The sequence below is a fragment of the Poecile atricapillus genome, chromosome 20 (assembly GCF_030490865.1).
Source record: "Poecile atricapillus isolate bPoeAtr1 chromosome 20, bPoeAtr1.hap1, whole genome shotgun sequence".
Lineage (NCBI taxonomy): Eukaryota > Metazoa > Chordata > Aves > Passeriformes > Paridae > Poecile > Poecile atricapillus.
This window is the reverse complement of record NC_081268.1, coordinates 4,576,463-4,592,562: the sequence shown is the minus strand read 5'-3', so window position 1 is coordinate 4,592,562 and position 16,100 is coordinate 4,576,463. Positions and strand designations below refer to the sequence as shown.

Genomic DNA, 16,100 nt, shown 5'->3' with positions numbered 1-16,100 from the left:
GAAAACATGGATGCTATAGCAGGGGTTTGCTGCTGGATTTGAAAGGAGAAACAACTGCACTAAAAGGGACGTGTTATGCTGTAATTAACCTGTTTATTATTACTGAGCTGAACATTTAAAAATCTATTTACTTCGGACACACTGGAGCATGTGACACGTAGTAACCACTCACAGCAGCACACAAAATTAAACTGTCCTTGTGTGCAAGCAGGGCTCTCTGAATTCCCAGTGGCCTGTGTGGGTCAGGGCCAGGACAAGTCTCTGGGAGCCCAGATAAGCTCTGTGTGGCTCTCCCTTCCGTGCTGAGCCTGAATAAGAGAGAGTGGGGAAAGTGATATCAACAGGAATAACATAAAATAAGAATGACCACACGGGGTCAGCTCAAAGGTTCTTCCAGCCCCAAATGCACTTCCAGCTCTCTGGGTTTATAAGTCAGCTCGTGTAAGTCACCTTTTGATGGTGATTTCAGTGGAGAGATGAACAAAATCCATAGACACAAATCCAGGGAAGAGTAAAACACAACAAGCCAAAACAACCGCACTCCCATCCTGCAGCTTTTTGCTCCACAGGAATCCCTGAAATAAAGAGAGAAGGAAGGGGTGGGAGCTGGAGAAACCACAGCAGTGTCCCTATATCCCTCCAGGCTTTGCAGAGTGGTGGCATTGGTCCTGAGTGAGAGTTTCTGTGCTGTTAGGTCAGTCTGTCTGTATTTACATCTGGGCCTTGTGAGCTCATGGCTACCATGAGCTGATCCAGCTGTTACTGACACTGGAGATGGAGGCATCCTCCTTTTGCACAGGGCTGTGCCCAGTCCTCCTGGCCACATTCTGCTGCCATTTGCACTTTGTATCAACGGGAGGTCTGTGCTCAGAGATGCTGGCAGAAGCCAGCTCCAATGTTTCATAAAATAACATCTCAGTCCTTTTCAGCAGCTTGTCATTTTCCTATTTTGTTTAACTCCTGTAACTGTCTTCATATGAAACCCTGAAGCTGCAATGTGCATTTTGGGTTTCTGTTACAATGCTTGTTTTTGTAGCGGGAAATGTAATCCCTCAAATGCCTGTGTTTAAGAGAATGCAAATCAGCTTCAAACACAATGCCTTGGGAACGTTTCTTTCATGCAAAACCCGGGTAGATAAATATGGAGGGGAGGAGGGAGCAGGAAAAGGGATTGTTCGCTTCTATAAACAACAAGAATTAATTATGCTCAGTAAATGACAGATGGGTTAAGATCAAGATCTGAATCTTTCTCAATGTGGGTGAAATCCACGCTCTTATCTCCGAGTTGCATCAACCCCATTGCACAGCTCAGCTGGTGCCATGGGGCAATGCCACAGCTGGCACTTGTGCCTGTCCTGGCACAGCGTTGGGACAGCAGGTGCTGCCTTGGCCAGGACCAGAATCCCTCTGCTCTCAGCCCCGAGTGTCCCTGGACCAAATCTGCTCCCTCAGGGAAGCCCCAGCCTCCCGCTGGGCCGGGCAGAACAAAGGTTGTTCCTTCCTGGTGTTCCCCACCCTGAGCTGCGGCAGGAAAAGGGACACAGAAGAGACATGCAGCTGTAGGAAACAGTGAAATGCATTTGGAAGCTCACAGGGAGCAGGAAAACTCAGTCTCCTGAGGAATTTTCCTGCTGGTGGCAGTCCGGTACTCAGCACACAACAGCTGCTGTACACCTCTTTACCTCTGGAATGATAAATTCCATGGAAGGCATCCCTGCACTCTCAGTTCCACCATGCACAGAGAGCTGTGAGCACGGGAGAGGACAACTGAGGGCACACACAGCTCATGCCACAGTGCACCTGCACAGGAGGGTTGGGATAACCAGAGAATAGGTGGAATCAAGGAATTACTCCCTTTCTCTCTCCCAAGTATTTGGGGATTTCAGCTCTCCTAGTTTGTCTCCAAATAAGAGTGATGTCCAAGGATTCTAAAAGAAAAAACTGTTCTCCAGCTCCTGTTCCCACCTGTGCTAGAGAACAACCTGGGGACAGTCACTCTGCCCCTGCTCCATCCTCCCACCTTCCACTGGGTCATTACTTTGACACTCAATTATTTCACATTTGCAAAGCCATTCTCAAACCTTTTTTGAAAGCAAGTGATAGAAGTGCAAATTTTTATTATTGCTCTTGAAGAGCTTTTTGCAAAGCTGTTGTTAATGAGCTTGCTTAATGAGCTTTCTTAAATCTATATTTATACCCTATATACAGCTGTATATAGATAGAGCAATGCCTAAAATATGTGTGGATTGCACACACATATGCCTGGGAAAATGAAGGGTGATTAACACGCATCTTCTTCAGTTATACCGTGCAAGTATTTATTCCTTTTTCCTTGGAAATTGGAAAGATAAAAGATCCATTCTGGAATAAAATAATTCTGTGCATATGTGCTCGATGGTTTTGTTTATGAGCCCCGAGTATGTGTGTGTGTATGTGTGTTAGACAGATGGTGTGTCTGTTTGTAAGAGATATGATGCGGGGATGAATGTGTGTAAAATTACAGGTTTCTTAAGGGCTTTTATTTAATTTTTCTTTTCTTTTTTTTTTTTTTTTTCTTAAGGAAAATACAAAATAACAAATGCCTGCTCAGTACATTATTTCCTGTGTCATGCTTTTTGTCAATATGACAGAGTATTCCTGCAGAAGGCAAAGCTGCACCCAAAAGTGAAGGGTGCTGCCCCCAGGGCTTCGAGCTGGGCATCGTGAATTCTCTTCAAGTTGTCAAAGTCCTGGGAAGTTTTGATAAGCAAATACCTTCTGGGCTCTGTCTCTTATTGGCTGTTTCTTCACCGCCAGATTTTGACACAAATAATCTGATTGAAAAATCAGGGAGGGGAACAGGAAAAAAAAAAAACAGAGAGAAAAAAGGAGAAGTATCTATTTCAGCAGACTGCAACCAAGTGAAAAAGTGGAAGAAGAGTCCCAAGAGAAGACGACGTCTTGCTTGTCTGGGGAGATTTCAAGGCAAATCCAGTAAAGCAAAGTCCCTCAAACAGGTGATTGATTTATTCTTTTAAACACTTTTAATTGCATTGGTTTTCTCATTTTTCTGATCTGTTTTTCTAACCTTTATTCATTCTTCTTCTTTGCTTGTGTCTGCAAATATTTAACATATTCCACTGCCTAAGCCACTTGTCCTGAGAACTCCTTTATGGTAATAGTTCACCTGACTCATTTGAATTGAATCTTTTGAAATTATATGCCATGTACTTCACTTTCACATGTGAAAATGGAAATAGAACAAAATATAAGAGAAGTGACAATGGTCCCAGGTACCTGTGTTCCAGCCAGCTCCATCAGCAGGAGCTGTGGAGTTTTTTACTTCGCCATTGAGGAGGGGGCAAACTGTGTTTTTCCTTTTAATTGTTCTTTTATAGGGCCAGATCTTTACATTCAGAGAGCAGCTGACCTCTGCTGCCATCACCTGTTCCAGTTTATGTAGATGACAATTCCTCTCCCATTCCCAGGATTTTTGCTTCGAATCTGTCTTTTATTATTTTTCCACCCTTTTTAAATATGGGCTGATTAACAAATTTTAGCATATGGAATTAGCTATTTATGGGCGCTTCTCATATCACAAGATTGATTCAATACATTAATGTATTGCAAGTTATAATACATTAATGATTTGCAAGTTCACATTGAAATTGCATCTGTACATTAAGGAGATCTGGAATTTGGGAGATTGCACCGTATAATTCCATCCATGGAAGCCAAAGGCAAAGTTTCCTAAAGCCAGTGGCATTCCCAACACCACATGGAGCTATGGGAGCTTTCTAGAGAACAAGTGCTGCAATTACAGTCTAAATATTTTTTTCTGGGTGTTGCAGCTATTTCTGTTCAACTTCTTGGACAAAATTTCCACCATCATTTTCTGCCCCTGCCGTAATCCATTTATCCAGTCTTACTACAAGAATTAAAAATAGCCTGTTCATTTTTCCAATAAAAAAGTCCCATTTAAATTTCTTGCCCCAAGTACATTCAATTATGTTAGGGGGACTAGTGGAAAAATGATTAATTTTGTCGTAAAGAGGTGAATATCTTTCAAATTTGACTTTATGTTTAAAGAGTCAAGAGTCCATAAAATATTTTATTTTATTTTATTTTATTTTATTTTATTTTATTTTATTTTATTTTATTTTATTTTATTTTATTTTATTTTATTTTATTTTATTTTATTTTATTTTATTTTATTTTATTTTATTTTATCTCTTAAATCTCGTGTTCTACTTAGTGCTTTTTTTCTTTGAAAATGCAGTCTTTTCAAAGACAAACTATTCTGTATTTTTGGAAGCTCCACTTTTTCCAGAAAAAAAGCAGAAAAAACAAAGCAGGAAAATGGCAATATTAAGATATAAATATAAATAATATAAATGAAGTAACGGAAAGGAAAAAGCCGTTTTTAACCTAAAACTTTGTGTGCTCATCAACTTCTCTGAAGATGTGGTGTAATGTACTACTAGGGAGTACTAGCCTTGTAATGCCAGTTAAAATTTAATGTTTCCCTGAGTATAGTAAGAAAAAACATTTAATCTATACAATTAACCTTGGAAATCTGAAAACAGAATTACATGAATTAGAGAAAAATGTAAGTCAGCTTTAGAATGGAGCTGTCACTGCAAATTGAGTTCAGCGTGGCACAATCCTACAAACCTAATTCACCGAGAGTATGAATTTCCTCTAAATTACATCAAAGGACCAGTCCTGTGGGTTTGGGTACTGAGAGCTGTAGTGAAGTGAGAGTTTGGGCTGCAGGAGGAACATGGGATCCAGTAAAATGAGGATCTTGGGTCAGAAGCCACCCCTAAACTGAAAACCAAGCCCATTTGTGATGTTTCAGTGATCTGTTAGAGTTTTACCTGGGATACTCTGCAAAATCATCCAAAAGCATCGCTGAGGGTGAAGGAACTTGGAGTTTGAACACACGAATGCTGGATCTGCTTTCAGATCTGACTGGGGAATTTATAACTGGTAAAAGAAACTCTTCTAAGGTACTTCAGGTGAGGTACCCAAAATAGTGAAGCTGCTTTTTTCCCTTTGGCTCCTGCTGTCTTTTCCTCAGGGCACATTATAACATTATTATACAGCTGCGTGAATGGCAGGCTAATAAGAATGTCAATTCTAGCCACCTACTGGTTTTATGTCCTATATTGAATCAATAAAAATGTCAGAACACTTCCATTTTGGATGGGCATTCCTACCCAAGCAATAAATTCCCTTGTGCACTTACCAGTCCAGGTAGAAACTGCTGCCACAGGGGCTGAAATGAACAGACTCCAAAAAACGAAAATTTAATTTTCAGCAAAAGATCGAAGCTAAATTCTGTCAGAAGCTTCAATAACTCTAAGACATAGCAGGGTGCAGGGTCCATTGTCCACAGCACTGCTTTTCCTGGGAAATACAGTGAGCCACTAGGAGCAGCTGATCTCTTGCTACAGATAATCTGGAGTTTCGAGGAAAAACAGTCCTTTTTCCTCCCACAATCTCTGCTTGTAGCTTTCCTCTATCCTGGTTGTGTGAATCACAAAGCCAGTCCAGTGCAGTTGTTAATTAACTCTGCTTTGGGCTCCCAGTTCCTTTTTTTTTCTGTAAAATGGGGTGGGGGAAGGTGACTTCCTTTTGCAACGTTCAGTCCATTGAAGATGGTTGTGCTCAGTCATGGCCCTTATCAGCAGTCAGGATACTGGACCAAATTTGACTTTTACACAGGCTGGGACAAACAAAGATTCTTTTTCTTCACTAGAAAAGAGGGGCTGTACTTAGTGCTGTCTGTACCTGGCATATGGGCACTGCCGTAAAACTTTGCTGGATTACTTAAGCCACCCATCTCCAGTCCTCTGATTTATACCTGGCTGTGCTGCCCAGCTGCTGCCACAGAATTCTCCAGGATTCTCTGGCCTGAGGGCAGGGAGAGTGGCTGTTCCAGCAGGCACAGCTGGATGCAGCCTCTCACCCTGCAGTTACCCACTGCCAGAGCCTCCTCTTCCTCCGTGGAGGAAGCCCAGGGGAATGAGCTGGTTAATTCAGGCAGAGAAATCCGATATCTGAAGCTTCCTGGTGTGAATACCCCCCCATTGTGGACACGGTGCTGCCCCACCACATGGGGAAATCTCTGACAGGAATGGAAATTCCAGGTCTAAAGGGTTTGAGGCAGCACTTTAATTTGGGACAGGTCTCTAATGTGGTGTTGGGTGAGTGCACGGGTAGCTCAGCTGGGACTGACCAAGAGGTCAGCAGTGCTGCTGGAATGGGAGGGACACAGGCTGAGCTGAAGGGTTATAACCCACTGCAGAACACCCGTGTTTGCACTGAGCTGCAGCTATTTCTGTGCCTGCAGCTTTGCACTGGGCAGGGATTCTTTATAGCTCTTTGAATGAGCCTCATTAGAGAGTTCCAGGAGAGAAAAAAGCAGCCACATACTTCAGTGCCCCTTGCCTCAAGGGCCTGCTTATGGTTCATCCTCAGTGCTGTTCTGTCCTTTTTCTAAAATTAAATTAAAAGTCTGCACTTGGCCTCAGCTTTCTATTATTCATCTCAAGCTACACATAAATTTCTTGGAAAAAGATGAAGAAAAACAGGTGAGTCATTTCAGAAGTAAAAATGGTTAGAGCCAAAAAGAGTTATCCCTGAAATCATAGCTGGAACAGTGGGAATCCTGGACCAGATTTAAAAGGACAGCAGCATATTGAAAGGCAGCTGGGCTGGGAGCACCCCAGCAATTCCCTTGTCCCCAGGAGACCTGGCTGTGGGAATTCCACAGCTTCAGGTACTACTGTAAATATGTCCCTCAAACCTTTAAACAACACCACTGGGCTCTGCAATTATATTTAGCATGAAGGAGTAGTACAGGTGCTTCTCAGCTCTGGGGAACAGACCTTTCCACCCCTGCCTGTTTGGGATTCCAGGACCGCTCTGTCCTTGGACAGACATTTCATATAATTCCTGCTTTAAAGGAGAAAACTTTATGGATTTTGGGGTTTTTTTTCTTTAGTAAATAAGTAGCTTCCACTGAACTGCTCTCAAGAAGGAACAAAACTTAATAACAGTTTCCAGTCAACAGAGAGCCAGGACTTAAACGCTGACTTTTCAAATGAAATATACCAAGATTTGTTTTTAGTGCCTCTATCCCAAACAATTACAATGGAAAATGCAAATACACATGCAAATAAGGCACCAACTGCTATTACTGAACACAACATCATCCCTGTTGCCACCCTGCCTCCAGCAGAGCAGTTACCAGCCCCAGGGAGCGGGCACAGGGCGGGCTGGGTTCTGGGTAGTAAAGATAACACGTGCATTGCAGGAGAATTTGGTATGATTAAATTTCAGCATTTTATGTTTGTCCCTAACCCGCCATTTCAACGATCTGTAATATTTGAGTTGGGTCCAAAAGGTGACTTCTCAGCCAGCCCTCCTGCTCTGGCTCTGCTCTGTTTGTCAGCCAGAACCCAAATTACTCAAGCAAGAGGGAAACCCTCCACACATCATTCTGCAGGGATTTCCCTGTCACTCTCCTATTGCTGATGTAGTTTCTATCATTATTGTTTATATAATAATTCCACAGTAGAGCCCAGGCCATGGCTTGGGACTGGGCCCTTCCAGGCACAGCACAAACACTCAGACTTTCTCCAGCGGGGATCTCTAACCCTTGGTTCCCTCTGTGTCCTCTCAGGGAGGAGATCAGAGATGTAACCTGTCCTATAGTCAGAGCAGGACTACAAGAGACAGGTCCTGGCTTCCAACCAGGTTTTGGTCTGTAACACAGCACTCAGGTTTAGCCTGTCCCTGTTTCTTTTTCTGTAATCCTTTGCCTCAGCCAGGGGTACAAAGATTGTGAAGTGTGGTTTTCACAGAGCACACTTAATCTGAAACGAGTGGGAAGTTACTCCCCAAGCCACAGAGGTTTACCTGGTGTTTTTCTGTGTGTCATCCCAGAAAGTGAATGTAAGATGCCACGTTCCTTTTTGGTGAAGAGCAAAAAGGCTCACACCTATCACCAGCACCGCTGTGTGGAAGATGACCTGCCAGTATTCACATGGAGTCCAGTCACCTCTGCCTTCACTGGTGAGTCAATCCATCCCCTGGGCTTATAGGAACACACAGACATCAATCAGTAACTCAGTAGGCAGCTAAGGGAGCAGGATGAGCGAGCTAAAGAGCATCCAAAGGCTTCCACACAGGGATGACAGTCTAAGGGCAAGCTGATCCCTTACTGTGTGTCCTTTCTCTACACCAAATCCACACTGATCCTCCCTTTGTTTCCTGCTGGGTTCCTGGGGAGATTTGAGCTATAAGATGCTGTGTGGAGTTGGTCACATTTGGGAAAAATGACCAACTTCAGGCCACTAAGGGAAAAGAGCTTGCACTGGGTTGTCAGTGTTCTACAAACTCACAACTTTGCCACCTCCATCTCCAGTTTCATGTGTTCACTGCCCACATTCCCTCTGGACTGCATCTGCTCTACCTCGAGGTGTTACCATCTCTTCCTGGTGTTAACACCACCCAACACACTTCTGCCCATCCCTGCTGTCCTCTCTCTGCTCCAGCTCCTGCTCTCCCACAGCCATCCAAGCAGTGGCAGGGCCAGGGTAGTTTCTTCTTCCTTCAGGCACCATTCAAATTTTCTTTATTCAAATTTAGGATCAATTTACCCTTTGTTCTAGCCCTGGCTATCAAACTAGAGTCTAGCCCTGAGATAAGTTTGATAAAAAGGAAAGGAGGTAACATTTTAATTTCCATTCCTGCCATCATCCTTCAGTTATTTGTGTTGTCTTTGGTGCAGTGGCAGGTTTGACAACAGATAAATACTGTCTTTCAGCAGACCTGTCCCATCTCCAGCAGAAAGGAGACACATGTTGGACCTCTGTCCATTTTAGATTCTTACTACAAAGTTTATCAAGGACTAGTTGGTGTCTTTAAGGGCTAAGACAAGCATGGAGAAATAAATGAGAGTGTGGGCAGGAGGAGGTGAGGCTCAGTGCATAAGGACTTGCCTCCCTTCTCTGTTTCCCTCCTTGTCTGTCCATAAATCCAGCTTAACAATACCCAGCTTCTCAGGAGAGGGGTGGGGAGGTTAATAAGTTAGTGATTGTTAGTTACCCACACAAGCGGAAATGGTTTTAAATAGGGAAATTATTCTTACAGCATAATTCTGGGGTTGGTTTTCTCTAACTGTATCAGGTATCAAGATCCAATCATCTCATCCTGCCCCTCTGCCTTGCCTATCTCATCTTGCTTGGAATTTCCCTTCGTCAGCAATGGGCAGATCTTGAATGCTGATGGCATTACTCTGCACTTCCTCAGGGAATTCAGCATGGGCTGCTGTGCCCAAGCAGGAATTCACACACGAGTACAAAACTCACCTGAACAGACTCTTCTTGTTACAGCAAGAGTGACATAACTGTGACATGACTGTGACACTGCTCTTTGCAGCTACAGGAGACAGGACACCAGAGGACATCAAGAAACAGGACCTGGGATGTGTGGTTCCAAAACAAGAAAAGGACCCACCTGAACTGAAAGAAGAAAGTGTCCCTGTCCAGTACCTGAGCAGGATGCTGCCAGGCCCTTCAGCTCAAGGTTTGCTACCCAAACCCCCAACTGCAAAAGAGGTCAGGGCTGAGCTGGTTGTGAAGCTCCTAAAACTGGGCCCAGATTTTCAGTAAATGAGAGGTCTTATTTTGATATCAATGGTCAAACTTTCCCCAGGCAGAGCTCATCAGGAGCATTCTGTATTTCCCTTTACAGTTCTGGTCTACACCAGAAAGAATGAAGGATAGTGCTGTGATTCCCAATGAATGAACCTCCCTTTTAATGCAGCTCTGTGCTATGTGGGTCAAGGCAGGTGCCCACAGGATACTTGTTCAAACACCCCATCAAGGAGGGCTAGCAGGGGGCTTAACTTTCCCTTAGCCATAACATTTCCACAGCATTCTTTGCCATAAAATTTCCTCAGATTGAAATCAAAGTCACAACAGGAACTTTACCTGGGGAATCAGGGTTTGAATCAAGAAGTTGCCAACTGCAGCTCCCGAGGTCAGGCAAGATGTGTTACTTTTTTACAACTTCAGGCGATGGTGTGACACTCACCTCTCCCTCTCCTTTGCAAACTCAGAGATGGCCATGCCAGGGCTGGAGATCAAGGACTGCACTAACACAGTGAACACCCCAACCTTCTACAAAGCCAGCTTTTCCTGGGATGCTTTTCATGTGCCATACAGCTACCAGCAGATGTCTTCCAGCTCCCTGCTGGAGCATCCTGTGAGCCTGTATGGGAGCCACCTCCTGCCAAGCACCGAGCCCCCCCTGGATTACAGCCTGCATTACTCCTCAGACATGGAGACCTTCCACTGTGTGAAGTGCAACAAGGTGTGTGTTGGATGAGAACCTGTGGGATGGGGAGGGCCTGGTGGGATTTTCATAGCACACATGAAGCATGAAACCCATTCTTCATTTGCTCACACCAAAGTGTGGCTCAGAGTGCGGCCTGCAGTCAGGAGAACAAGGCACTGGGAATGCTGCAGCTCACAAGAGTTCTCACAGAGGGGAGGATTAAATAGAGAAGGAATTGAAAACAGAGGTGAAAATGCAGCCACCTCATGTCAGAAGAATCACTGGGATTTTGTTTTGCAGGTGTTCTCCACTCCCCATGGACTGGAGGTCCATGTCCGAAGGTCTCACAGCGGGACCCGTCCCTTTGCTTGTGAAGTGTGTGGCAAAACCTTTGGGCACGCTGTGAGCCTGGAGCAGCACACCAACATCCACTCCCAGGTGGGTGGCGTGGTTCCAGAGAAGCAGCTCTGGCCCTCAGCTCTTCCTTAATCCATTATAGAGGAAGTGACACTTCCTAGGTTACAAATGTGATGCCTCTCCTGTGGCACGCAGTGACAAGGACAGGAGCTCTTGGTCTCAAAAATCTCAGACTGCCCTTCAGAACTCCTTGGAAGGGAAAGGAGGATCATTGCTACTCACTCTTCTGTGCCTCACCTCCTGCTAAAGGGAGCAGGAGTTTGGATCACAAGATAGGATCCATTTCCATAATTAACCCTCCCTGCACTCCCTTTATGCTGCACCCAGCATTATCAGTCCATGAGCCAAGGAGATTTGCTTATCAAATCTACCGTTCTCATCACTCTTCAAGCTCTGTCACATGTCTTGCAGCCTCAGACATCCCATGATTTTCCTTCCCCTACAGGAAAGAAGCTTTGAGTGCAAGATGTGTGGGAAGACATTCAAACGTTCCTCCACCCTCTCCACTCACCTCCTGATCCACTCGGACACACGGCCCTATCCCTGCCAGTACTGCGGGAAGCGCTTCCATCAGAAGTCAGACATGAAGAAGCACACGTACATCCACACAGGTGAGAAACTCAATATTCCAATGGGAAAACGCAAATTAGATCCCATCATGCCAATGCACATACACAGTCCCCAGACACAGAGGTATTAGACTGGGGATAAGTGCCCAGAGGCACTGTAAAGTCATTATTCCATGTGGGGTGAGACAGAAGGAAGCTGAAGCACATCTGCCTGACAAGGAGGTGGTTATTGGCCAGCCTCTGGTGCATGTTGGGGTTGCACCCAGCCCTGGATTCAGGGAATGGGTCACTCAGCTGGAGAGGACTGTCCTTGGTTCTTCCCACCCTCTGCTGCTGGATCACAATCCAGACACATCCCCAGGAGAGCTGCACTGGCAGCATCCTGACGCCCAAGCAGCTCTGACTCTGCTAAAATGCATTTCTCTGTTCCTTCACCTCTTTAAGTGTTTTTTTTTTACCATTTTCTGCACCCTCCAGGGGAGAAGCCCCACAAATGCCAGGTGTGTGGCAAAGCCTTCAGCCAGAGCTCTAACCTGATCACCCACAGCCGCAAACACACCGGCTTCAAACCCTTCAGCTGCGAGCTCTGTGCCAAGGGCTTCCAGCGCAAGGTGGATCTGCGGAGGCACCGGGAGACCCAGCACAGCCTCAAGTGAGGGGTGGCTCCAGGTCTTCACTGGAACTCACACTTCATGCTCCAGGGAAGAAGACTGTCCCCAGCATCTCCATCCACATTATAAAGCTCCCATGGTGTCCTATGTTCCCCTGAGGACTGGCCCAGTCATGCATTGGCTTTGCTGTTTGGCACCACAGGGCCTTGCACATCCCAAAGAAACCTGTGGGAGCTTTCACTTTTTGATTGCAACAGGTACCAACCCAGATCTGACATCACCTGCTCAAGTGTAAATCCAGAGGAATTCCTCCAAGGTCACTATCACTCTGGATTTACACCAGGAGCAGAATCCAGTTTGTCAGGCTGCCCAGCGGGGAGGAGGGGACTCCTGGGCTGTTGGCAGCAACAATCTTTGCCAAGCTGGTGCTGTAACCATGTTCTGCTCTGATGGTTGGGAAGATAAGGCCAAGGCATGCAAATATATTGCATTCAGTCAGCTGTGTTCAACCTGGACAGGCCTTCTGCAGAGACTTGCCCAGGCCATAAATTCTACCAACAGACACCTTAAAGTAATTTCTTTCAGCAGAGCATTTACTCTGATCAAATGACAAGTTAACTGTGCTGTATTTTTAGCTTGGAGTGGGAGGAAAATACTGAAGAAACAGCTCCTATCCCTAGCAGATAACAGGGGTCTCTAAATACATTCCTCAGACACAGCACGATGCAGAGATCCCAAGCAGGCTCCAGGAAGAGCCACACCACAGCACCAGGCAGGAGCTGATCATCCCCCTTGTCCTGGTACCATGGGAGAGTTTGGCTGCTCTTGGAATTGGGGCTGGTATGTCCCACAGTATTTCCCTGTATGCTGGACATGCCAGCTTAGAGCTGTCCTGAGCAATCCTGAGTCACTGCATGGGCAGGAGTGACCCTGGATATCGCTGTCAAGGGCCAGAGTTCTGCTTGCCAGGCACTCTCCTCAAGGAGGAAGTGACTGAGCCTGTACATGTTGGCAGAGTATGCAAGTACCTCACAAATATTATACAAAGAGAGCAGTGGTATTTCCTCCTTTTGCCAGGTCTAGGGGTTGAAGCAAAGCACTGAAGCAAGTAAAGAACCAGTTCCCCTCCAAGCTCTGCCAGATTCTCTCTCTATAACCTTTGGCAACTCACCACACTGGGCTTTTGTTTTTCCATCCCTCCTGGTGACGTAGGGCTATTCACTCAGGTTTGTGGAGCTCCCCAAGTTCTTAACAGGAAATACAAAGAATTATTATAACATTATTATAAAACAGGAAAGTGTTTTCAGTTAATTGGGGCATTGTAGCAGCATATGGCTCACTCCATAACTGCATCCCTGAACACACGGCCTTGGACAACAACACGAGTGGGAATTACCCTGGGAATGGGCTGTGGCCATTTCACTCCAAAAGCTTATGAAGGAAAGCTGCCATCATGGGCAAAGACAAAATGGTCTAAGTGGAAAATTCCTGTATTGCCAGGAGAGAACTGCCCTCAGTTCCATTGCTGTAAATCCCAATTTACTTTCCTAAGACCTAAACTGTACTTGCCCCTTTTATGCTGTGCCTAAGTTGTAAGTCATTAATATGTACCTGGAAGCTCAAACCCAGAGTCTGTACTCCTGGCTTTACTTGTACACTGTAAATATGTATTTATACTTATTCTAATGTATATTTTTATTGCACTATACCAGACAGTGACATGCACAGGCCTGCTGGGATTTATCTGATAAATCTGTTCCTTCTTAGTAACTGGGCTAACACAGTGTATTTCATGTTCAAAACACTTATTTAAAGAACAGTTCATACCTGACTCTGGGGACACAGGCAATGGGGATGGGGAGCAAAAGGAGAAAGAAAAGAGTCTAGGATTGCTCTTTATAATTTGAGTGGGAATAAAGATGGAAATTCACATGCAGGAAAGGGCTCCCATTAGAGAGACTTTAATCCTGGAGGCAGACTGGTGCAGAGCCCCACAGAGCCAGAGCCAGCTCTGCAGAGCAGGAGTCGACACACAGAATGTCCAACAGGCAGTGCCAAAGCCCCCAGCAAATCCCTGCTGTCCTTCCCTGAGCCATTCTGGGGAAGGTGCATAACCTGTGATGGGAGTGGTCCCCAGCCCCACAGCCACCTGTGAACATCACACGTGCACAAGCCTTGCTCAAAGTGAAGTCATTTCAGCTTATTAAAACTACTGCCCAAAATGCAAACTGTGTTTGTTATTCCCCTTGTTCCCCAGTAATCTGCAAACAGATATACTCAAAGAGGGTGTCAGGCATCTGGACTGCTCAGGAGCAAAACCCTCCAGCCCCAAACCAGCACAGACTTCCCTGGGGACAGCAGAGGGGTCTGATGTATGTAAAACTTCCCAATTTTGGCCATTTGGAGCCAAGTGCTGGCACACATCAATTGGAAAGAGTGCCTGTGACCACTCATAAAACCAAACCAGACAGCTGGTTCTTCTGAGCCTCATAAAGAAGAGCTGCTATATCCATTAGATTTTCATTCCTGTCCTTGATTTTCAAGGTACAGAGGAGCTATAACCTTCAATGGACGACTGGGATCTTCTCTACTGTGTGCTCCTATGGCTTCTCCCTCCAAACACAGCACACATCACCCCAGTCCTGTCTGCTATTTCCCCAGGACTCCAGGGAGGGTTACTGAGCCCAGATATTGCTGAAGAGCAGCTGCCCTGGAGGAGGCAGTGCCAGGAGAGAGCTGGTGTTGTTAACACTTAGCCTGGTGCTTGTGAGGAGCCTGAGGAGCACATCCCAGGAGATCCAGGGACAGCTTTGGCTGGATGGGCAGCGAGTGGAGGAGCATGGTGGGATGGCTGCAGGACATGCTGCAGAGCTCAGGAGAACACATCTGTGAACAGAGCAGTGCAGGGGATCCAGGCTGACCCACTCCCAGAGGCACTGCCTGTGGAGGGGGGCCACAGGCAAAGGCACCAGCGAGACAGGAGGTGACAAAAGGGAGGAGGAGGAGGACGGGGAATTAACTTGCAGTGTTTTCCACTAAGAGACTACAGATTCTTCCTCTTGAGTAATGAGTTGCCACTTTAAGATCACCTAATGCCCAAGCCCTGGCATTGCTTGAGGCCTCTGGATGCCAGCAGCCCCGAGGAAAAACAAGGCTGAGCCCCACTGCCCTTCTTCCCTCCCAGCACAGCACCAGCCACAGGCAGACCTGCTACAAAGAGCAGGCAAAGGGCTGCCCTCATCCTTGGAGCTGCTGAATCTACACCATGGGTACCTAAGGATGCTCAGCACCCATCAGGACTAGGCCATGGCTGTCACCAAACACACCTGGCCTTGCTCTGCAAACATGCAAATCCTCCTCAGTTCCGATCATTCTGGTGCAAGCCCTTTCCCACCACCTCCCCTTGCATCACAAACATTCTGGTCAGTCAGTCAAGGAAACAGATAGCAAAAAGCAAAATCTCAACTAATCTTTGTGGCTGAAGAAAGAGCTGATTGTTTTTGCCTCTCTTTGAGCTCGCTCTGTATCCTGTACTTCCCCAGTCCCCTTCACACCTTCCTCCCTTTATTGTTAGGGGGAAAAAATCCTGGTCTCTGAGCTGTTTTGTTTAGCAAATGAGGGACATGCAAAGCACTAACCCCGGGCATCTGTCAGGAGGAGAGAGGTGCCTCTGTGTCTTCCAGACAGCCTTGAGGCACTGAGAGCAGCAGCCCAGAAGAGCTGTGATTAAGGGTGGATTTCAGTTTGGACGCAGGATAAATCTGTCTTCCTAATGAGGACAGAGCCACGGGACACCTGCAGGAAGCAGAGGGGTGTTCCCAGCTAGCACAGCATTAGGCTGGAGATTATCTTCAGGTTGTAATAACCTCATGGAGTGCAATCCTGGAGAAGGCAAGATCCAGAAGCTTTCTTGTGTTGGCAATTGTTAGGGAAGCCCTAAAATGAACTGAGAGGAAGGACAGAGAAGAATTAGACTCCAGCTGGGTGCAGGTTCTACTGGTTAGAGTTATTTACTGCATCCACTTGCTTTCCACCTTAGACATCACAAGAAAGGGTTTTTAGCGAAAAAAAGCTAAGAGCAGAGTCCCTTGTCCTCACAGCAGGTTGTTCCCCAGTCACAGGTGATGGAGACACAGCAGCAGTTTAAATCCAGCCCATCAGCACAGCACAC

General features: G+C 46.0%; 1 protein-coding gene and 1 long non-coding RNA gene across 2 annotated transcripts; one reads left to right on the top strand and one right to left on the bottom strand.

Annotated features, from left to right (window-relative positions):
* Nucleotides 1-2,827: 2,827 nt before the first annotated feature.
* Nucleotides 2,828-14,139, top strand: GFI1B (growth factor independent 1B transcriptional repressor). The gene is made up of 7 exons (XM_058853785.1): nucleotides 2,828-2,996; nucleotides 7,936-8,064; nucleotides 9,433-9,579; nucleotides 10,115-10,368; nucleotides 10,633-10,770; nucleotides 11,195-11,360; nucleotides 11,796-14,139. The coding sequence occupies exons 2-7, from the start codon at nucleotides 7,950-7,952 to the stop codon at nucleotides 11,972-11,974; spliced, it is 999 nt and encodes a 332-aa protein (XP_058709768.1). The 5' UTR covers nucleotides 2,828-2,996; nucleotides 7,936-7,949; the 3' UTR covers nucleotides 11,975-14,139.
* On the bottom strand, nucleotides 13,575-16,073 carry LOC131586676 (uncharacterized). The gene is made up of 2 exons (XR_009279205.1): nucleotides 15,964-16,073; nucleotides 13,575-15,875 (listed from the first exon to the last, which is right to left on the bottom strand). It is a non-coding gene; the product is annotated as an uncharacterized LOC131586676 (long non-coding RNA).
* Between the last annotated feature and the right edge of the window lie 27 nt (nucleotides 16,074-16,100).

Excerpts from the sequence above, each read along its gene's own strand:
- GFI1B (XM_058853785.1), top strand. The coding sequence starts at position 7,950 with ATGCCACGTTCCTTTTTGGTGAAGAGCAAAAAGGCTCACACCTATCAC. Across the intron at positions 8,065-9,432 it reads AGTCACCTCTGCCTTCACTG|CTACAGGAGACAGGACACCA; the intron begins GTGAGTCAATCC and ends TGCTCTTTGCAG. Across the intron at positions 10,369-10,632 it reads ACTGTGTGAAGTGCAACAAG|GTGTTCTCCACTCCCCATGG; the intron begins GTGTGTGTTGGA and ends TTTGTTTTGCAG.